This window comes from Lonchura striata, chromosome 5 (genome assembly GCF_046129695.1).
Source record: "Lonchura striata isolate bLonStr1 chromosome 5, bLonStr1.mat, whole genome shotgun sequence".
Lineage (NCBI taxonomy): Eukaryota > Metazoa > Chordata > Aves > Passeriformes > Estrildidae > Lonchura > Lonchura striata.
In genome coordinates this window covers 71,910,407-71,933,781 of record NC_134607.1, presented here as the reverse complement: position 1 = coordinate 71,933,781, position 23,375 = coordinate 71,910,407, and the positions used below count along the sequence as shown (strand labels likewise).

The following is a 23,375-nucleotide window of genomic DNA, read 5'->3' as shown; positions in this document are numbered from 1 at the left end:
AGAGCAGCTGGGGCTGCCCCTGGATCCCTGGAATGTCCAAGGCCAGGCTGGACACTGGGGCTGGAGCAGCCTGGGACAGTGGGAGGTGTCCTGCCATGGTGGCAAAAGATTATTTTAAGATCCCTTCCCACCCAAACTTTTCCATCATTCTACAAAATTGACATTAAAACCTGGTTTTGCCAATACCACTGACGGTGGCAGCGACGAGACAGCGGTGATAACCCAAAAATTGCTCCTCAGACCTTCAAAGCACTTGAAAAGAGACAACCCCTAAAGCGTGAGCTTGGATGTGGCGTGGTGAATTCCTCTGGAAATCCAGACGCTGTGGCCAGCCCTTGGTGCTCTCCCTGCACCCAAGGGTGGGATGCTTTAGGATCACATCCTTGTCCTGGATGGGAAGGATGGGAGTGCACCCCTGAGACAGGGACCTGGCAAGGCTCGGTGGGATGATCCTGCAAATCAACCTGCCAGGGAAAATTCCCTGTGTGAGCACCCTGGAGCTGCTCCAGAACTCACAATTCCTGAGCTGGGAATTCCTTCCCACGGGGTCAGACCACTCACTGCAGGCTTCCCATGGCAGCACCTCAGGGAGGGTCTCAACCCTGAAAATAATTTCATCTCAGCACAAGAATTAAATAATAAACCAACAGCTCGAGCTGGTGCCTCTCAGGAGGCAATGGAAAATTCTGGATTCCTCAGCTCCTGCCACGGCTCCGAGTGTCCCTGTCAGTGCCAGCTCAGGTCCCCTTGTCACCCCCCAGAGCCTGACCAGCACCGAGTGCATCCCTCAACAGCCACTCATTCCCTAGCTCTGATTTTTCATGGAAAAGCTCGAGGATTTTCACGGAAAGATGTAAAAATGTGGGATCACAACCTTCCAATCTGACCAGTGGAAACTCTCACCCAGTTTTCCATATCTCCTGCCACATTAGCAGCTGCAGAGCTCATTTGCAGCAGCAGCAGCACCAAAACCCTCACCTGGAAATTTCAGACACCGTTGGATTTTTTACACCTTTTGAAGGAATTCTTGAGGAGAAAGGCAAAGTCTTCCCAGACCGAGTTTTCTTTACCACAAGGTGAGATGATCACGCTCAGCTCTTGCACAAACTGCTGCGAACCCTGCCCTGCTGATTGTTTTTTATCACTCTCACCCTGTGGTATAAACTGATTTTTATAACTCTCACCCAGCCCATCCAGAGTACAGCCACAAGCACTGTGGATAGTCCCCAGCTAGAATTCAACTATGTGGATTCTTGGTTTCTTCTTTCTTCAGCATCTTAATATTCAATTTTTTTTTGGTAAGGGTTAAATGTGTGAGATGGTATTTCTTGAGTTTTATAGTATTTCATGCTAATAAACTAAAAAATTGAGTTGTAGCTCTTTCTTTAGAAGGTTTTTTTAAGGATGAACTGTTGAATTAAGAAATGATACTTAAATTATTTCTACTTTTAATTTAATGACTTAACTATCTGTGGCCTGCAATGGGGACTTTTTTAATCCAATTACACAAAGCCACCCAAACCCATGGAGAAGAAGGTGAAGAAGGACCAGCCTCTGCCCTAAAATCTCCATTTTGTTTTATATTTATTCCTGTATTCTAAACCCTGAAATTCTGAGTTTCCCACCCTGTGGTATCACACACTTCTATCCCAACTCCACCCCCACAATCCCAGTGCTGCCATTCCAGTTTGGAAGCTTCTCCAGGGCCTCAGGTCACGGGTGCTGCCTCTCTTCTGCTTCAGGGAGGTTAATTGAGGTTAATTCTCTTTCATTGAATGGCAGAGGGAGATTTTATTCCCCTGTGAAATGGTATAGAAGTTACCCTTTGTTTTGCTTTTCCCAGACATTGACAAAACAGAAAAATAAAAAACCCATGTGAGAATAAACAAAGGCCAGAGCTGGGGAGGATTTGTTGCGAGGAGAATCTGTGGGATCCGAGTTTTACAAATGCCGTGGGATGGGGACTGACCGCAGGAGCTCTGCAGAACTCCCAGGGCTGGAGCAAAGGCTCGTTTTCAATTTTTGAAATTTTGAATTTTCCAGATTTCAGCACTGGAATTCATGGAACCCCGCCAGACCCACGGGCGGGCACAGGAGGGAGGAGCTGCATCCCCCCCAGGACACCGCGATTCCCTCGAATTTGCCCGGGCAGGCAGCGCAGCCTCATCTCCTGCCGGGATCGCATCCCTTCCCAAAGTGCCGCATCCCACGAGAACCCCAAATCTCCGCACCCCCCCAGGCACCGCTTTCTCCGCGGGTATCCCATTCTCCTTTCCCCATCCCATACTGCACTCCCCGAACCCAAATATTTCATCCTCTTCCTCCGGGGGGCATCTCCCACGCGCTGGATGCTGACTGCATCCCTGTATTCCATCCCTTTCCGGGCACCCAAATTCCCCCCGGGTACCGAATCCCCCCTCCGGGCACTGCCACCCCCGCTCGCCCCTCCCGGCCACCGCATCCCCTCCCTGCCATTCCCGGCAGGGCGGTGCGTCCCAGCCGGTGGCTCCGGCTCCAAAGCGAAAGCGAAACCGTTCGGGCCACCACCGGGACGGCGTCGGCGGCGGGGAAGCGAGGGAAGAGCCGCGGAGCTCCCGGCGGAGCTGGCCCGGGCCGGTGCCATGGCACCGCCGCTGCTGCAGCTGCTCTGCGGGACCGCCGCTCTCCTGCTGCTCCGCGCCGCCGCCGACACCGGTAAGGGCGGCGGGGCTGCCCCGGGCTCCCGGCCGGCTTGGCCGAGCCCAGCCCGGGGTGTCCGGACACTCCCCGGGGTGTCCGGACCCTTCCCGGGGTGTCCGGACCCTCCCCGGGGTGTCCGGACCCTCCCCGGGGTGTCCGGACCCTCCCCGGGGTGCCCGCACCGTCACCGGGGAACCCGCACCCTCCCCGGGGTGCCCGCACCCTCCCCGGGGTACCCACACCTCCCCGGGGTGCCCGCACCTCCCCGGGGTGCCCGCACCCTCCCCGGGGTACCCACACCCTCCCCGAGGTGCCCGCACCCTCCTCGGGGAACCCGCACCCTCGCCGGGGTGCCCGCACCTCCCCGGGGTGCCCGCACCCTCCCCGAGGTGCCCGCACCCTCACCGGGGTACCCGCACCCTCCCCGGGGTACCCGCACCCTCCCCGGGGTACCCGCACCCTCCCCGGGGTGCCCGCACCCTCCCCGGGGAACCCGCACCCTCACCGGGGTGCCCTCACCTCCCCGGGGTGCCCGCACCCTCCTCGGGGAACCCGCACCCTCCCCGGGGTGCCCGCACCTCCCCGGGGTGCCCGCACCTCACTGGGGTACCCGCACCCTCACCGTGGTACCCGCACCCTCCCCGGGGTGCCCACACCTCCCCGGGCTGCGCACTCCGTGCCCAAGGCGCTCGCTCCGCTCCCCGCGATGCCCGCGGTACCCCCGGGATGCCCGCGGTACCCCCGGGATGCCCGCTCCGCTCCCGGGTGAGCCTGCTCGGCTTCCCGAGGGAATCGTGCCGCTCCCAGGCCTTTCCCAGCTCCTGCTGAGGTGCCCACGCTCTCCCCGGGGTGCCCGTGCCACCCCGAAGGTGCTTCCTCTGCTCCGCTTGCCGCGATGCCTGCGCTAATCCCGGAGTGCCCGCGCCGCTCCCGGGGATGCCCGCTCTGCTTCCCGCTGCTGCCTGGAGGACTCACGCTATGAGCCCCCACTTGGGTGCCCGTGCCATCCCTGGGGTGCCCAGGCTGCTCCCTGGGGTGCCCACGCTGCTCCCTAGGGTGCCCATGCAATTCCTGGGGTGCCCAGGCTGCTCCCTGGGGTGCCCAGGCTGCTCCCTAGGGTGCCCATGCAATCCCTGGGGTGCCCAGGCTGCTCCCTGGGGTGCCCAGGCTGCTCCCTAGGGTGCCCAGGCTGCTCCCTAGGGTGCCCATGCAATCCCTGGGGTGCCCAGGCTGCTCCCTGGGGTGCCCTGGCTGCTCCCTAGGGTGCCCATGCAATCCCTGGGGTGCCCAGGCTGCTCCCTAGGGTGCCCATGCAATCCCTGGGGTGCCCAGGCTGCTCCCTGGGGTGCCCAGGCTGCTCCCTGGGGTGCCCATGCAATTCCTGGGGTGCCCAGGCTGCTCCCTGGGGTGCCCAGGCTGCTCCCTGGGGTGCCCATGCAATCCCTGGGATGTCTATTCTGCATCCCAGGATTCCCAGGCAGCTCCCTGGGGTACTCAAGCTCCCACTCAAGGTGTCCTTGCTGCTCCCTGGGGTGCCCATGCAATCCCTGGGGTGCCCAGGCTGCTCCCTGGGGTGCCCAGGCTGCTCCCTGGGGTGCCCAGGCTGCTCCCTAGGGTGCCCATGTAATCCCTGGGGTACTCAAGCTCCCACTCAAGGTGTCCTTGCTGCTCCCTGGGGTGCCCACGCTGCTCCCTGGGGTGCCCACGCTGCTCCCTGGGGTGCCCAGGCTGCAGCCCCGTGTTCCCTGGGTGCTCACCTCGCTCCTGGCACTCCCCCAGCACCTCCTCACGGTGTCCAGGGAGGCTGGGGCTGATTTTTAGGATCCCATGGCAGCTGCCTCACTGTGGGATTTCGGCCTGGGTGTGCTCTGTTTTCCATGGCACCGGGAGTTGTCCGTGGCTGCTGAGCCTGGAAGGTCACATCATTGTCTTGCTGCTGCTAAAATCCAAAATCCTGGAATCACTGGATCACGACGGCTGAAAGACACCCTCAAAGTCACTGAATTGACAGAGCACTGCCAAGGCCACCACTGACTGTGTCCCCAAGTGCCACATCCACAGGGCTTTGAAATCCCTCCAGGGATGGGGACTCCACCCCTGTGCCAGCACTGGACAAACCTTTCCAGGAAGGAATTTTCCCTAAAATCCCCCCTGAGGCTGTTCCCTCTCCTCCTGTCCCTGTTCCCTGGAGCACAGCCCGACCCCCCGGCTGTCCCCTCCTGGCAGGGACTTGTGCAGAGTCACAAGGTCCCCCTGAGCCTCCTTGGCTCCAGGCTCAGCCCCTTCCCAGCCCCCTCAGCTTTTCCTGGTTTTCCAGACTCTTCCCAGCTCTGTTGCTCTTGGAGCTTTGGGAAAAATCTCATCACAGCTCCAGCCTTGGCTCATCCTCCCCGGGAGCTGCTGGAAGCAGCAAGACAATTAGGCAATATTTAATTTGCTGATAATGTGGCAGCTGCCAAGGGTTCTGTGAAGTAAGGATGGAAGGAAATTCAAACCTTTGGCACGGCTTCAGTGCTCACTCTTCTCCAAGCTCCCGTGTGCTCCTGAAGTCCTGGGAAATGAATTTATCCCTGTTTATAACGGAATGACGGGAATGGCCAGGAACGTAAAAAGTCTTGGGTAATAAAAGTCAGAAGAGCCCCTAAAACACCTCAAAATTCCTCACTGACCACTGAGCCCAGACATCCAGACAACATTCCAGGCAGCAGTGCTGCCACCAGATCCTTGTTTGGGGCAAAACCTGTGGGTTTAGGGGGTGTTAGAGAAAATGAATAATATTTATTTCTTTTAGTTCATGTGATGGGTAATTTGGGATGTGCTGCTGTATCCCACCATGTTCCCACTGGGCATCCTGTCCTCTCCTGCTCAACTGGAAATACTTTTGAGTTAAAATGTGAAAGTTTTATTTATGTACGTGATTTTGGCATCTCTCATCGATTTTTCTTGTGAAATTCCTCTTTTCTCCTCTTTTTTTTTGGCTCATGGCTTTTAAATTTTGAGCAGAAAAACTCCCACATCTCTGGGCCTTTTCCTGATAATTTTTTTTAAGGAGAACAGACAAGTTTTTCCGGGTGTGGATTTTCCCAGCTGTGGTTGTTCACCCTTGGGAAGCTGTACTTGGACATGGGATGACATCCTGGCTGTTGTTCTGCTTCCCAACGTGTCGGGATGAGCTCATCCTCCCCAGCTGCCGTCGTTGGAGGTCGCTGGTGGAGAAAGACCAGGAAAAGTGAAGTACAAAAATCCATGGAAATGCAAAATCCATGGATATCGGGCACGTTTCAAGCTGGATACTTTATCCCAGCAGGATCCAGATGGAAATCAGGCAGCTGGAGGTGTTTTCCTGGCACGGTCGGCTCCCGGCACCGCAGCTCCTTTGGGATGAGTCTTTGAGCACCTGGGATGATCCATCCATGGGAAATTCCAACTCACTTCTGAGGAATTAAAGCCTAAATCCTGCATCTCCAGCTGATTCCTCCCCTTTTCCCTCTTGGGATGGGCTTGGTCTCATCCATGGATGGTGATCCTGGAGTGTGGCGCTGCTGGGATCTTGTTGGAACAACTTGGGCATTTTTTGGAAGAGAAGATTCCAAGCAACTGGAAAAAAAAAAAAAAGATAAGGAGAGCTGGTTTAAAAGCTGGGAGACATAAACAGAGCTGGCAGATCCCTGTTTTTCCTGGGTATTTTTGGTGTTTCCAGCTGGACTTCTTGCTGCGCTCCTTTCGGAGGCACTGGGATTTGGGAATTGGCACCATTCTGATTAGTGGTGAGTTGTGACACTCCAACATCCCCCAGGCAGGGGGGATTTCCTTGAATCCTGGTTCCAAGAGCTGCCGATTCCAGGAATGTTCACCCACATGGTGAAAGAAGACCAACAGCCGCTGTGCTCAGCACACGCGTGTCCTCACGTCACTCATGTCCTCCAGCCACACTGGCCAGGATCACATCTGGATCCACCCTGGCACTGAAATGGAACAGATTCCCTCTGGGAAGTTCTGGGGATAACACCACAAATTGGGGCAGGAGGTTTTTGAGGCTGGAGATTTTTACCTCTGGATGTTTTGGGTGCTGTGGGAGCACGCTGTGTTCCTGTCCCCACTGCTGCTGTGCCAGTCCCCTTCCCATCCATCCTACTCCCATCCTGTTCCCATCCCCACGGTTTCCAATTCCCCACTGTGCTCCCATTCCCACTATTTCCATTCCCATCCCTGCTGCCATCACACTCCTGTCCCTGGTGCCCACTGTCCTTGTCACCGGCACGTTCCCATCCCTGTATGCTTCTGTCCTCACTGCCATGCCATTCCCATTCCCATTCCCATTCCCATTCCCATTCCCATTCCCATTCCCATTCCCATTCCCATTCCCATTCCCATTCCCATTCCCACTGTTCTTCCATCTCCATTCCCTAATGATCCCAGCCCAGCTGTGTGTTCCTCCTGGCTGGACACTGCTCCATCCCAGCTGGACATTGTTCCATCCACGGCAGGCATCAATTCATCCATCCAGCCTGGCCATGCCTCATTCCATCCTATCCATGCTTCCCATCCCAGATATCCATCATTCCATCCTATTCCTGCTTTCCCATCCCACATACCCATTGCTCCGTCCTATTCCTGCTTCCCATCCCAGTTATCATCATTCCATCCTATTCCTGTACTTCCCATTGATCCATCCTAGCCATACTTCACATTCCAACCCTGCATGCATCCATCCCATCTGTGCATCCCATCCCAGTTATCCATCACTCCCTCCTGTTCATCCATCCCAGATATCCATCACTCCCTTCTGCTCATCCATCCCATCCCAGATATCCATCCCATCCCAGATATCCATCACTCCCTCCTGTTCATCCATCCCAGATATCCATCACTCCCTTCTGCTCATCCATCCCATCCCAGATATCCATCCCATCCCAGATATCCATCACTCCCTCCTGTGCATCCCATCCCAGATATCCATCACTCCCTCCTGCTCATCCATCCCATCCCAGATGTCCATCACTCCCTCCTGCTCATCCATCCCATCCCAGATATCCATCCCATCCCAGATATCCATCACTCCCTCCTGTTCATCCATCCCAGATATCCATCACTCCCTTCTGCTCATCCATCTCATCCCATCCCAGATATCCATCATTCCCTCCTGCTCATCCATCCCATCCCAGATATCCATCACTCCCTTCTGCTCATCCATCCCATCCCAAATATCCATCACTCCCTCCTGCTCATCCATCCCATTCCAGATATCCATCACTCCCTCCTGTTCATCCATCCCAGATATCCATCCCATCCCAGATATCCATCACTCCCTCCTGCTCATCCATCCCATCCCAGATATCCATCACTCCCTCCTGCTCATCCATCCCATCCCAGATATCCATCCCATCCCAGATATCCATCACTCCCTCCTGCTCATCCATCCCATCCCAGATATCCGTAATTCCCTCCTGCTCATCCATCCCATCCCAGATATCCATCCCATCCCAGATATCCATCACTCCCTCCTGTTCATCCATCCCAGATATCCATCACTCCCTCCTGCTCATCCATCCCATTCCAGATATCCATCACTCCCTCCTGTTCATCCATCCCAGATATCCATCCCATCCCAGATATCCATCACTCCCTCCTGCTCATCCATCCCATCCCAGATATCCATCACTCCCTCCTGCTCATCCATCCCATTCCAGATATCCATCACTCCCTCCTGTTCATCCATCCCAGATATCCATCCCATCCCAGATATCCATCACTCCCTCCTGCTCATCCATCCCATCCCAGATATCCATCACTCCCTCCTGCTCATCCATCCCAGATATCCATCACTCCCTCCTGCTCATCCATCCCATCCCAGATATCCATCACTCCCTCCTGCTCATCCATCCCATCCCAGATATCCATCACTCCCTCCTGCTCATCCATCCCATCCCAGATGTCCATCACTCCCTCCTGCTCATCCATCCCATCCCAGATATCCGTAATTCCCTCCTGCTCATCCATCCCATCCCAGATATCCATCACTCCCTCCTGCTCATCCATCCCATCCCAGATATCCGTAATTCCCTCCTGCTCATCCATCCCATCCCAGATATCCATCACTCCCTCCTGCTCATCCATCCCATCCCAGATATCTGTAATTCCCTCCTGCTCATCCATCCCATCCTGGCCATCTGTGGCTCCATCCCAGCTGCATTTTGTGTTATTCCCATTGTACACCTCTCCATCTCTCCGGGCTGGCTCCCACTGGGATACGGGAGCTTCCAGCAGCCAGGATCACGGATAAGCCATTCCCACACCACCCCAGGGATCCGGGTGCTGGCAGAGTTTTGGAGCAGCCAGGAGATTTTGCCCTTTGCACCAGAAAAGATGGGAAATTCCATCACCCTGCTATGGAACCGAACTCTTCCCGAGGCCAAAGGGGAAACGGGAACTCGTTTGGGGGAAAGCAAAGCCACAACTCCAAATCCATCGTTGTCCCCGTCTGGGATACTTGGATTTCAACTGCCACCTTCCAGAGGGGAAAAACCCCTGGGAAGTGGCTGGAGAACTTGCCAGCAGCTGGAATTTTTCATGTCCAGCTTAAATGGGTGGAGAAGGACGGGGGCAGTGACTGCAGCTGGAATTCAGCAGCTGGAGGCAGCTGGGACATCTGGCCTGGGACACTCACTGCAAGGGGATGGAATTCCATGAAAACTGCTTGCTGGCTGGAGGAGCTGCTACAAGTGACCACAAACATGCCAGAAGTGGAGTTTTCCCTTTCTCCAGCTTCTGGAGGAGCTGCTACAAATGATCCCAAAAATGATGGGAATGTTTTCCCTTTCTCCATTCCCTGTGCCAGGCTCAGCGTCCCTTTATTTCTGCAGGATGGCTGAATCCCTATGTCCAGCCCTAAGCAGGATTTTAGGGAATCATGGAAAGGTTTGGGTTGGAATGGAATTTAGGGACAGAGACACCTTCCACTACCCCAGGCTGCTCCAAGCCCCGTTCAACCCAGCTTGGGATGAGGAGTGGGGAATTCCCCAGCACAGTCAGAGGTTGTCTGATCTCCCTGTTGTGATTCCATGTTTTTTTGTTTTTTTTTTCCCAAACTCCATTCCAGCGCACTGCAGCCGCCCCAAGGCCGTGGCCAACGCTCGCATCGAGGCTGGGGAACGCGCGGAGCTCAATTCCCGCCTGCGCTACTCCTGCAACCCCGGATACAAACGGAAAGCCGGGACCTCCAGCCTCATCCAGTGCATCCTCTGGAACGGCTCCGAGCCCCGCTGGACCGACCCCACGCTCCAGTGCATCCGTGAGTGCTCAGCGGGAATCCGCGACGCCTCCGGAACCGGAGGGTGGGAAGAAACGCGAGCGCCAGCCGCGTTCGGTTCCTTCCAAAAGAATCGGAAACGGGAGAATTACGTGGGGGAGTTTAACCCGTGGAATTCCTAATGGATCGTGAGTTGTCCGTGGGTTGGAAAACAAAAGTTTAGGGCCTCGTATCCTTCAGTGTTCCCTGACCCAGGGGAGGAATTTATTGTTGAGGATGGAACGCCAGGAATGTGGAATTTATAAACCACTGAGATTTTGCATAAACCAGAGGTGCCCAGTCTGGGAAAACATAATTAATAAGGCTGAAAATATGGATTGAGGAGGATAATTAAAAAGAGACAAGTTATTAATCAATAGAAGACAGAATGGTAATTAATAACTTGAAGCCAGACAACGTAATTCGTTTTTTTTGCTAAAATGCAAAAATTGTTAGAATTTGACAACGAACATCCATTTTTTGGAACTTGTGGAATTTCCCCCAGACCTCAACGCTGGATAAAATAATTTTGACTCTCTAATTTTCCAAACCACTTAAGAGAGTTCATTTCCCAGCTGATGGCGTCTCCCTGTTGTGTTTTCCCAAAGGAGATCCGGCTCTTTCCTGGGAAACTCCCGGTCCGGAGAGCACAACCCCGAGAGGTGAGGAACAGGATTGGGGTTGGCTTTGGAGCTGCCACAGCTCCCAGGGTGTGGAAACCACAAAACATTCCCATGCTGGGATCAGATTCACCCCATGGGGTGACATCCCAGCCTTCCATAGCTGTTGGAGGAGGGCACGGAAATAACGGCGCCGCCTCTCGATTTTGGGAATTTCGACCTTTCCCACTCTTTTCCCAGCAGGTGCCACCGGTGCCAGCCCGAATTCCAGCCCCTCTCCAGCTTCCAGTCAGTCAGCACCTGATGGGCCGTCACCGGACGGATCCAGGCCAACGGAGATGATTCCAACACCGGACACACCCACGCTGGGAGAGGGGACAACCCCGCTGCCCATCCCGCCCACGGATTATGCCCCAGGTTGGGCTGATTCCCAAGGGAATACAAACCACCCACAAAGGCTCTTCTGCTTTCCCAATGGAATTCTTCCTTCTCTCCAACCTCCCTTTCAGTGAGGTTCCTCCCAGCATCCATCCCTTTCCTACCTCTCCGGCTCAAAATTTCTTTTCTTTCCTCTTTTCCAGTTTCCATCCAGTCCGTGGCCTCTTCTGTTGGTAAGCTGGGGAAAAAAAAAAAAACTTATTTGGGAATAAGGGGCTTATTTTAATTGTTTTAAGTTTCAAATCCCTTCTGGGGGCTGTGGGAGCTTTATTCCATGGCCAATGGGAATGCCACTGAGTGGGGGAAGGATTTAGCACCCAAATTTCCTCCTGGAAAGAATAATTCCCAATTCCCTTCCTCCGGGGGTGGGATGGGCACCTCGTGATGGTGCCCAGAGTGGTTTTGGCTCCTTATGGAGATATTTTGGTGGATATTTGGTGGATGCTCCTCACCCTGAGTGTCCATCCCTCAGGACTCCTGGCGCTGCTGGCCATTGGAATCGTGGCTGTCTGCTGCTGGAGGAGGAGGAAGTAAGTGCCAAACCCCAGGAATGTTTTCCAAAGCTTCTGTGCTTTCCAAAGAAAAGCCTCGGAATGCCACTGGTGCTCCTCTTCCCTGCACAGGCGCACCAGGCAGGGCTACATGGAGACAGAGAGGGACATTCCCATGGAGCCTCATCCTTCTGGGAATGAGGAGGTGGCACCTCCTGCCATTGTCCCCACGGGCTGAGCGCCCACCCTGGGGACACTGGGCGCACCCACCATCCCGAGGGATGCCGGAGGATGGAATTCTGGATGCTTCCCCAAGGAGCAGCCAGGGATGCATGGCTGCTCTTCCCAGCCTGAACATGGAGGACCCCCATGGATGATCCCAAAGGTGGGTGGGTGTCTTGCACTGGGAGCTGGGATTTGATGGAATTGGTCCTGGGGATGCTGGCGGTGGGTAGGGAGAGGGTTGGGATGTTGGGATGGGGTTTGGGATGAAGCTGAGCTGCCCTGCCCCAGGGAATTCCCATTCCCTGGATATTCCATGGATAGAGTTGGTTTAGCTGGATACTTGTCCCATCCCTTTCCCAGCTTTGTTCCCAGAAAATGGACGGAGAGGGACCCAGCCAAGCATTTCCCCACATCCTCATCCCTTTCCCAGCTTTGTCCCAAATCCCAGAAAATGGATGGAGAGGGACCCAATTTCCCCACATCCTCATCCCTTTCCCAGCTTTGTCTCAAATCCGAGAAAATGGACGGAGAGGGACCCAATTTCCCCACATCCTCATCCCTTTTCCAGCTTTGTCCCAAATCCCAGAAAATGGACAGAGAGGGACCCAATTTCCCCACATCCTCATCCCTTTCCCAGCTTTGTCCCAAATCCCAGAAAATGGACGGAGAGGGACCCAATTTCCCACATCCTCATCCCTTTCCTGCTCTCTTCCAGCCACTGGGCCAGAGCCAAAGGTGTTGGGAGCATCCCACCCCACACACAGCTCAGGGATCCTTTGGAAGCACTTCCAGCACCGATCCCGGCTCTGGATCCCGATCCCCAGCGGCTCACGGGGAATCCAAGCTGGAGCAGTCTCACCAAGGACCAAATAACACAATTCAGGGAATATTTTCCTTTGTGTGTTTTTCCTTTATCCATCAGCAGTTTTTAGCCACTTGAGTTTCCTTATCCAGGTTTTATCCACTTGTTTGCTTACACTCTGGAAAAGGTAGCTATTTATTTTTATGTATAAATAAATATATTTTATATAGAAAATAACAGAGCAGTGGATTCTTTAACTGGATGTCTCAGCTGGGAAGGACTGGATTGGGATGAATCCATCCCCACAGCACCAAGGACATTCTCATCGGACACCACGCAAGTGAAGGGTTCATTCCCATCCTCAAAAAGCTTGGGAAGCAGGAGGGATCCAACAGCTGAAATTCCACGGTTTTTCCTTGCTGTTCTTGCCGTGTTTGTGCCTCTGATCTCGGGATGCGTGACAGGCACAGCACTGGGCACATCCCTGCTCCCAAGGAATTTGGGATGCTCGGGAAGCAGGAGAGGCTGGATGGGAGCACTGGAGGTGCCTGACCCAATGCCCACTCCAGGCTTTGTGCTTCCATCCAGATCCAAGGGCTTGAGGGAATTCCTGCCCACCATGGGAACGCATTCCCGGATCGCCTTTGGTATTGAAAGGAGAGGGAGGGAAGCAGCTCCATGAATGGAAAAAACCAGGATGTCTGAGATTCCTGCAGCAGGCACAGCCCACAGCTCCAGCCCGTGTCCAAGGGCAGATTCCTAAAACCACTTTCAGTTTTGATTTCCCATGGCACAGCCCCTGGAATTGTGGCACAGCGCACTGAGAGCGTGATCCACCTGGGCATTCCTGGGAAATGAAGGGTATTTAAGGGCAGGGAAGAGACATAAAGGAAGTGTTAAGGCTTTCTTTGGCTATGCATTTAATTTCAGGATTGGAAATCCCTCTCCAGTTTGTCCCTGAGTTTGGCTGGAACCAATCCAAAGGAATTTTTCTGCCGCTACCTTATTTCTTCCTTCCTGGTTGGCTGCAGGGAGAAGGGGAAGAATCCAAGGAAACCCCTCAGCTGCAAGGATAGAAAATCAATTCACTGGGAGAGAGTCATGATTTCCTCCCACGGCTGGACAGGAACAGTTCATTTACAAGAAATAAATTTTCTTTGGATACTTTCCAGCGTTGTGTTTCCTTTTTCCACTGGATCAGAGGGATTTCCAGGAATGATGAAATATTCAGGAATATCCCCCCTGGTGACAGGGGGAAGAGAGGGAATGTTCCAAAATTAACCCTGTTCTGTCTGATCCATTCCTAAAGTGCAGATTCCTCTGGATATCCCACTCCCAGCTCCTGGAAGATGAGGCAGAGCTAGAGGAAAGGCATCACATCATCACCAGGGAGCCTGGAAGTTCCTCTGGAGCTGGGAACATCCTGGAATTTGGAGCTGGGCTGAAATCCTGCTCCAACATCTGCCTGGAATTTGGAGCTGGGCTGAAATCCTGTTCCAACATTCACCTGGAATTTGGAGCTGGGAACATCCTGTTCCAACATTCACCTGGAATTTGGAGCTGGGAACATCCTGTTCCAACATTCACCTGGAATTTGGAGCTGGGCTGAAATCCTGTTCCAACATTCACCTGGAATTTGGAGCTGGGAACATCCTGCTCCAACATCTGCCTGGAATTTGGATCTGGGCTGAAATCCTGCTCCAGCATTCATCTGATTTTGGAGCTGGGCTGAAATCCTGTTCCAACATCCACCCAATTTTGGAGCTGGGATGTGCCAAGAGGATTTGTGCCACATCCAGGATAGCTCTGGGAAGCTGGAGGGCTTTGTTAGAGCTGGATGGGCTCCTACTGGATTGTTGGGAAGGAGGTGAGGGGAGTCAGGGAGCCGAAGAACATCTGGGTGCAAGCCTGGCAAAGGAATCCCCCTGGATCCTGGCTGCCGTCGCTCTGTGGGAGGAAAAGAGGAGATTTCAGGGAAGAGGAAGCTGCAGGAACACAACCTCAGCTTCCCAGCTCTGCCACGGTCCAGGGAAAGGAGCCATGATGTGCCCAAAGCAAGGAAATCCCACACAGAATCATGGAATGGTTGGAAAAGGTCTTTAAGGACATTGAGTCCAACAACTCCAAGGTGAACTGATGCCTTGAGAACCTGACCTAGAGCAGAGGCTGGGCAGAGCTAAAGAATAAATTAGGATTTATTAAAGGATCTCCTCCATGGATCTACCTTGGGCAGCACCAGAGCCCAGCCAGGGCTGCACCCAAATGACCCAAAATGGTCCCAAAATGAACCCAAGATGAACCAAAATGGCCCCAAAATGAACCCAAGATGAACCAAAATGGCCCCAAAATGCACCCAAGATGAACCAAAATGGCCCCAAAATGAACCAAAATGGTCCCAAAATGAACCCAAATGAACCAAAATGGTCCCAAAATGAACCCAAATGAACCAAAATGGTCCCAAAATGCACGAGCGCTCCCGGGGCTCTCCCTGGGATCAGTTCTGCTCCATTGGCACCTTGGAGTTCATTCCCATTCCAGCTCCAGCCCATCAGTCCCACCCTGCTTGTTTTTCTCTCTCCAGCCCACGGTGTTTGTGCTCCTGGGCTGAGGTTTGGATCATTTGTCCTTGGTGCCCAGCTGGAGCAGGAATTGTTTTGTGTCCCTGCTCTGTGCACAGAGCTCACCATCCCATCATGTGAAGCTCAGACCCACACACTAAAGCAGCACAGAATGTGAAAATAGAAAAGCCAAACCTGAGGCCTCCCAGGTGCCACATCCCCAGGGCTTTGCCATCCCTGCAGGAATGGGAATTCCAGCCCTGCCTCGGGCAGCCCATCCCATGCTTGGGAACCTTTCCATGGAGGAATTGTCCCCAGCACCACCCTGAACCTCCCCGGCACAGCCCGAGGCTGCTCCCTCCTGTCCTGCCCCTTGTCCTGGCCACGGAGCTCCAGACCCACCTCGTGTTCCCTGTGGAGCTTGGCCTTCCCAGCTCCCTCTGGAGAAGGATCCAGCTGGGACCAAAGCCAAACCTGGCCCCACAAGCTGGGCTGTGCCTGGGGCCAGGGGTGCTGTGCCAATCCCACACGGATATTCCACGGACTCCACGAGTCACACACGGGATCTGACACAGCAAAACCCCAGACCTGGATCCACCTGAGATCTCAGAGGGGATGTTCGAGCTGGAGTGGATTTGAGGGAAGTGCAACAACCTGGAATTACCCTTGGAATTCACCCCTGGTTGTGAGCTCAAGGAAATGGATGGGGAGCTGAGATCCCTGCTCAGAACAGAGACTGGAATGGCTCGGGAAGGCTCCCAGATCCCAAATCCCAGGGAACGGACGTACGTGAGTCAATGGGAGCTTCTTCACCACCAGCCCGGAGCTGAGTTCCAGGGATTTTGTACATCCTGACATACAACAAGCAACAGGAGCTCCATCCTCGGCCTTCCCAGCCTCACTCAGCAGCTCCACCCGGAGGAAACGCTCCTAGGAAACACGGGAAAAAGGGAATTTCATCCCTCAGGGGGAGCTGAGGGAAGCTAAAAGCTGTTCTGTATTTTTTTAACCCCTAAGGAAGAGACTTGGAACATGACGGGATTTAAAGAAGGAACAAAACCCCAAATTCCTGGTGGTGAAAAAATCCAGAAGCCAATGGTGGGAGAGGAAGGAAAGGGAAAGGGAAAGGGAAAGGGAAGGGAAAAGGGAAGGGAAAAGGGAAAAGGGAAAAGGGAAAAGGGAAAAGGGAAAAGGGAAAAGGGAAAAGGGAAGGGAAAAGGGAAAAGGGAAAAGGGAAAAGGGAAAAGGGAAGGGAAAAGGGAAAGGGAAAAGGGAAAGGGAAAGGGAAAGGGAAAGGGAAAGGGAAGGGAAAAGGGAAAAGGGAAAAGGGAAAAGGGAAAAGGGAAAAGGGAAAAGGGAAGGGAAAAGGGAAAGGGAAAAGGGAAAGGGAAAGGGAAAGGGAAAGGGAAAGGGAAAGGGAAAGGAAAAGGAAAAGGAAAAGGAAAAGGAAAAGGAAAAGGAAAAGGAAAAGGAAAAGGAAAAGGGGAGGAGATAAAGGAAGAGCTGGAAGTCCCTGCAGGCAGGGAAAAGGGAACCTCCACACTTCCATGTAGATAAAACCCCAGGATCTGTGGAAAGCAACATCCAAATGCAAGAACTATGGAAAAAGCCCACTGCAATCCTTTGTCTTCCTACTGGAATGTCTGATGGAGCAGCAAAATGCAGGAATAAAAGTGATTCCTGCTATTCTGGTGCATGCCAGCACAAGGAACAGTCTGTGGCATGAATCCTAGGATTAGGGTGGACTTTAGGATTATCCTTTGGTGCCTTGGATCACCCCACAGCAGGATTCCCTTGCCCTGGGAAGGTTTCACTTACTCCAGCCAGGGATAAGAGGTTTTCCAGGGATTTGGACATCAGCAGGCACTTCTTGGCTCTGGTCACGGCCACGTAGAGCAGGTTCCACTCATCCTGAGGGGTCCTGTCTAGGAGGGAGGAGAGACAATCCATGGATTTAGGGATGAGCAGCTGTCTCTGGTCCTTCCAATGCTTCAGCCAGCGTCCCCAGAATGAGCTCTGAGGTTCCTTCCCACCCAAACCATTCCAGGATCCCATCTGGGATGAATCTTGGCATTTTGTGCTGCTGGATGTGCTTGGGGTGGGAATCTGTTCCTGATTTTCTCCCTGCTGAGGATTTCAGGCTCTGTCTCCATGGAAAGCTGGGAAGAGACCTGGGATATTCAAACTGCTTCTCCTGGCAGGAGGAGGAGGAAAACAAAAGCTGGAGGGATTTGGGATGGCTGAAGGCTCCTTTCCATGGGGAAATGTTCCCTAAAATCCAATCCAAACCTCCCCTGGCACAGCTGGAGGGATCACAAATGGGCTCAGGGAATGCTGAGCTGCTCCAGAGCATGGAATTCCCAGCTGGAATCAGCCCTGGGCACCCCTGAGCCTGGCTCAGCTCTCACAGCCACGGGTGGGATGAGCCTTGCACACAAACCCCACTGGGAATGGATTCTCCAGCCCCGTCCCTGCTGGGATGGGATTGTTGGAGCCAGGGAATCCCTGGGGTGGGAAAGATTTCCAGGATGGAATCCAACCATTCCCAGCCCTGCCAAGGCCAGCCCTGTCCCCAGGTGCCACATCCACAGGGGTTTAAATCCCCCCAGGAATGGGGACTCCACCCCTGCCCTGGGCAGCTCCAATGCCTGACCACCTTTTCCATGGGGAAATGTTCCCTAAAATCCAATCCAAACCTCTCCTGGCACAGCTGGAGGGATCACAAATGGGCTCAGGGAATGCTGAGCTGCTCCAGAGCATAGAATTCCCAGATGGAATCAGCCCTGGGCACCCCTGAGCCTGGCTCAGCTCCCACAGCCACAGGTGGGATGAGCCTTGCACACAAACCCCACTGGGAATGGATTCTCCAGCCCCGTCCCTGCTGGGATGGGATTGTTGGAGCCAGGGAATCCCTGGGGTGGGAAAGATTTCCAGGATGGAATCCAACCATTCCCAGCCCTGCCAAGGCCAGCCCTGTCCCCAGGTGCCACATCCACAGGGGTTTCAATCCCCCCAGGAATGGGGACTCCAGCCCTGTGCCAGGACTGGACAAACCTTTCCAGGAGGAATTTCCCCAAAATCCAGCCTGAGGCCATTCCCTCTGCTCCTGTCCCTGTTCCCTGGAGCACAGCCCGACCCCCCGGCTGTCCCCTCCTGGCAGGGACTTGTGCAGAGCCACAAGGTCCCCCTGAGCCTCCTTGGCTCCAGCTCAGCCCCTTCCCAGCTCCCTCAGCTTTTCCTGGTTTTCCAGACTATTCCCAGTTCCATTCTCACTCTCCAGCCCCTCACCACGCTCTCCTTTCCCACTTTTTGGGCTCTCCAGGGAGCTGTTCCCTCACCAAGAGCAATGTTCATTCTCCTCAGGAAAGCTCCACTGACTGAAGGGATTTGCACAAAATCATCCGCGACGCAAACGGTGTCGAATTCCAGGCCCTTGGCTTGGTGCACGGTCCCGATGAGAAAATCTGGGAAAATCAAGGAAAAAGGGTCAGCCTTGGCAGCAGTGATGGTATTTTTTGTTTCCTTTCATTCTGCATCCATTCCCCTTCTGCCAGAGTTAAATCAGGAGCAAAGCTCCTCCGTGGGGAATCCAGATGGATGAAGGGAATTTCTACCAAGGGAAATTCCTGGTTGGTATCCCGAGCTCCAGCCACATTCCCAAACAGGAATGCTGAGTATTTGAGGAATTTTCTCTCCCCAAATTCTAACAGGAATCCTAAATGGGAAGGGCTCCACTTTCTACTATCCCAATGTCCAGCCTGGTTTTGGGATCACTGCCAGGGATCCAGGGGCAGCCCCAGCTGCTCTGGCAATCCCAGCCCAACCAGGAATTCCTTCCCAAAATCCCACCCCAAGCTCCCTTTCCCAGGGAATTCCCTCCATTCCCAGCTCTCCCAGCTTGGGAGTGGATCCATCCCCACCCCGACTCTGCTCCAGGAAGGAATTTTGGGATCCGGGGGTTTCACTTGGAATCTCGGCACTCCAGGAAGGGTCTCCCTTCCCTCTTCCATCCCCAACTTCCATAAAAATTCCTCGGGATGGATTCTGGGCCTCCTTGATCCCAGAATCCTGGAACGGTTCGGGTGGGAAGGGACCTCAAATCCCATCCCATTCCAATCCCACCATCCCAGGCTGCTCCAGCCTTTCCTGGGACATTGCAGGGATCCAGGGGCAGCCCCAGCTGCTCTGGCAATCCCAGCCCAGCCAGGAATTCCTCATTCCCAAATCCCATCCCTGGCTGCCCTCTGGCAGTGGGAGCCATTCCCTGGGTCCTGTCCCTCCATCCTTGTCCCCAGTCCCTCTGCAGCTCTCCTGGAGCCCCTCCAGGCCCTGGAATGTGCTGGAAGCTCTCCCTGGATCCTTCCCTTCTCCAGGAGAACATTCCCAACTCTCCCAGCCCTGGAATGTGCTGGAAGCTCCCCCTGGATCCTTCTCCAGGAGAACATTCTCAACTCTCCCAGGCCTGGAATGTGCTGGGAGCTCTCCCTGGATCCTTCTCCAGGAGAACATTCCCAACCCTCCAAGCTCCCTCCAGAGCCGAGCCACTCCAACCCCAACACTTCCCATTCCACCTCTGTTCTCCCTAAAAACCCAAGGCCAGCTTTTCCCCCAGGACGGGAACGATCCCGATTTTCACCTGCCAGGGATTCCTGGGCCACGTGGCTGCCTCTGATCCTGGCGACCAGCGCCGGGATCCTGTCCCGGTACTTGTCCACGATGGAGATCTTCACCTCCAGGTCCCGGTCGTCCACGCGCGCCGCGAACTCCCTCAGGCCCAGCAGCCCCTCCGAGCCCTCCCACTGTCGGATGAAGGAATCCTCAATCACCAGGTTTGCTGCCGGGGGGTGGATTCAGGTCAGACATTTCAGGTTTTGATTAGATTGTATATTTATATTTTATATTTGTATTTTATATTTATATTTTATATTTATATTGTATATTTATATTGTATATTTATTTATATTTATATTTATATTTATATTTATAATTTATATCTATAATTTATTATTTATATTTATATTTTATCTTTATATTTTATATTTGTATTTATAATTTATAGTTTATATTTGTATCTGTAATTTATAATCTATATTTATAGCTATAATTTATAATTATAATTTATATTTATATATTTTATATTTATATTTATATTTATATTTATATTTATATTTATTTATATTTATATTTATTTACAATATATAATTTATATTTATATCTACAATTTATAATTTATATTTATATTTTATATTCATATTTATATTTATGTTTATATTCTATATTTCTATTTATATTTCATATTTGTATTTATAATTTATAAATTTATATATTAATTTATATTTATATATATAATTTACAATTATATTTTATATTTATATTTTAATTCATATTTATATTTTATATTTACGTTTATATTTTATATTTATAGTTAATATTTAATATTTATATTTATATTTATATTTATAGTTTATATTATATTTATATTTATAATTTATATATATAATTTATAATTATAGTTTATAGTTATATTTTATATTTTATATTTTATATTTATAGTTTATATTTGTATTTATAAATTATAATTTATATTTATATCTATAATTTATAATTATAATTTATAGTTATATTTTATATTCAAAGCTATATTTTATATTTATGTTTATATTTTATATTTATATGTTATACTTTATATTTTATATTTAATATTTTATATTTATATTTATAATTTATAGTTTATATCTGTATTTATAATTTATAATTTAGATTTATATATATAATTTATAATTATAATTTCTATTTATATTTTATATATATTTTATATTCATGTTTATATTTTATATTTTATATTTATGTTTATATTTTATATTTATATTTTATACTTTATATTTTATATTTATATTTATACCTTATAGTTTATATTTGTATTTATAATTTATATTTTTATCTAAAATTTATAATTATAATTTCTATTTATATTTTATATTCATATTCATATTTTATATTTATATTCTATATTTATATTTATAGTTTATATTTGTATTTATAATTTATATTTATATATATAATTCATAATTATAATTTATTTTATAATTTATATTTATATTTTATATTATATATTTTATATTCATATTCATATTTATAATAAATATTTTATATTTCTATTTTGCATTTATATTTAATATTTGTATTTTATATTAATATTTTTATTTATGTATCTATTTTATATGTATATTTTATACTTCATATTTATCATTTATATTTATAATTTATATTCATAATTTATATTCATATTTATAACATTTTAATATTGATTACATTTTGATCAGACATTGTAATAATTGATTTCCCTCCTTTTCCAGCTGCCAAAGGAACTTTGCCCGCACGAAAAATAGCGGGAATAATATTGATGGAATCAAATATTTGTGGAAAATTGGGGAATCTTTTGTTGTTGCCATAAAAAAAAAAATAAAAGAAATTCAGCTGTTGCTGGTGGATTTTAAAGGGATGATTTTTATGCTGAGTTTGATACTGAATTTTATTCCATATATTAAAGGAAATTTTGAATTTTATCCTGATTTCTTTCCTGAATTTTATCACATATTTTAAAGGAAATCCTTAATTTTTAACCTGAATTTTTATCCTGAGTTTGATACTGAATTTTATTTCCTATATTAAAGGAAATTTTGAATTTTATCCTGATTTCTTTCCTGAATTTTATCACATATTTTAAAGGAAATCCTTAATTTTTAACCTGAATTTTTATCCTGAGTTTGATACTGAATTTTATTCCATATATTAAAGGAAATTTTGAATTTTATCCTGATTTCTTTCCTGAATTTTATCACATATTTTAAAGGAAATCCTTAATTTTTAACCTGAATTTTTATCCTGAGTTTGATACTGAATTTTATTCCATATATTAAAGGAAATTTTGAATTTTATCCTGATTTCTTTCCTGAATTTTATCACATATTTTAAAGGAAATCCTTAATTTTTAACCTGAATTTTTATCCTGAGTTTGATACTGAATTTTATTTCCTATATTAAAGGAAATTTTGAATTTTATCCTGTTTTGTTTCCTGAATTTTATCACATATTTTTAAGGAAATCCTGAATTTTAACTTGAATGTATCCTGAGTTTTATCCCATGTATTAAAGGAAATCCTTAATTTTTAACCTGAATTTTATCCTGAACTTTATTCTGTTTTTGAAAGGAAATCCCGAATATTTTCCTGAATTTTATTCCATATTTTAAAGGAAATCCTGAATCTTAACTTGAATTTTATTCTATTTTTGAAGGGAAATCCTGAATTTTATCCCGTATTTTAAAGGAAATCCTGAATTTTTAACCTGAATTTTATCCTGAATTTAAAAGAAATCCTGAATTTTATTCCATATTTTAAAGGAAATCCTGATTTTCATTTTAATTTTATTCTAAATTTTATTCCACATTATAAAGGAAATTTTAAAAATGGAGCTTAACACCCAAAACAATCCAGGGAATGCTGAAAATGAGTTGAAAATAGATTGAAAAATTTTGGGAAAAATATCCCAAATTCTGGGTTTACTTACACTGAAAATAAGGAATTGCTGTTGAAAGTTGGGAAAAGATGCCTGACAAAAATTCCCAAATTTTGGGATTTCTGTAATTAAGCAGCCAAAATAGTCCAGCCTGTGATAAAACTATTAAAAATGAAGTTTCAACCAAAAAATGAATTAGGAAATATAAAATTAACCAGGGTTAATTGTTAAATTATAATATATAATTATATAATATACTATCTATAATGTATTATTACTATTATATTATATTATATTATATTATATTATATTATATCATATCATATCATATCATATCATATCATATCATATTATATTATATTATAATTTTAAAAGGGTTTTGATTTCCAGCAAAAGCTAAAAAAATCCTGGAAAAAAGAAGAATAAAGGAATACTCACAGTTTTTCCTGACATCTGCAGGTAAACTGAGCTTCCAAATGTCATAAATTCTGCTCAGGCCAAATCTCTCCAATCCCTAAAAGGAAGAAAAATATATTTATAAAATATATAAATAACATTGACTTATAAAACAAATTTTATTTATGTATTATTTGAAGGTGTTATTTTATTTTATAAAATTTATTATTTTAGACATAATTTTATATGTTTATGTATTTATTTTATTTACAAAATAAAATTTATTTATAGAATGCATAAGATATTTTAAAATAACATAAAGTAATGAAACACACAAAATACCAAAAATAACATAAAGGA

General features: G+C 48.8%; 1 protein-coding gene, 1 long non-coding RNA gene and 1 other non-coding gene across 6 annotated transcripts in view; 1 reads left to right on the top strand and 2 right to left on the bottom strand.

The window, feature by feature from the left end:
• Positions 1–1,555: 1,555 nt before the first annotated feature.
• On the bottom strand, positions 1,556–11,718 carry LOC116184424 (uncharacterized). 4 transcript variants are annotated; one of them, XR_013340052.1, is made up of 7 exons: positions 11,478–11,718; positions 11,130–11,203; positions 9,897–10,049; positions 9,232–9,345; positions 5,175–6,276; positions 4,437–4,656; positions 1,556–1,799 (listed from the first exon to the last, which is right to left on the bottom strand). It is a non-coding gene; the product is annotated as an uncharacterized LOC116184424 (long non-coding RNA). The 4 variants fall into 4 exon arrangements; XR_013340053.1 differs by having other exon boundaries at positions 4,437–4,618; XR_013340051.1 differs by having other exon boundaries at positions 4,437–4,615.
• On the top strand, positions 9,953–10,885 carry LOC110478883 (uncharacterized). The gene is made up of 3 exons (XR_013340055.1): positions 9,953–9,970; positions 10,576–10,629; positions 10,828–10,885. It is a non-coding gene; the product is annotated as an uncharacterized LOC110478883 (transcript).
• A 2,497-nt stretch (positions 11,719–14,215) lies between the features above and the next one.
• The window catches only part of FBH1 (F-box DNA helicase 1), a 30,653-nt gene continuing 21,493 nt past the window's right edge, over positions 14,216–23,375 (bottom strand). Inside the window, exons 14-19 of the mRNA XM_077783716.1 lie at positions 23,058–23,133; positions 19,738–19,935; positions 18,440–18,565; positions 16,920–17,026; positions 15,891–16,031; positions 14,216–14,490 (exon numbers count right to left, since the gene is read on the bottom strand). Coding sequence (XP_077639842.1) covers positions 14,389–14,490; positions 15,891–16,031; positions 16,920–17,026; positions 18,440–18,565; positions 19,738–19,935; positions 23,058–23,133 — 750 coding nt within the window. The 3' untranslated portion in view covers positions 14,216–14,388. The remainder of the gene's footprint in view (positions 14,491–15,890; positions 16,032–16,919; positions 17,027–18,439; positions 18,566–19,737; positions 19,936–23,057; positions 23,134–23,375) is intronic.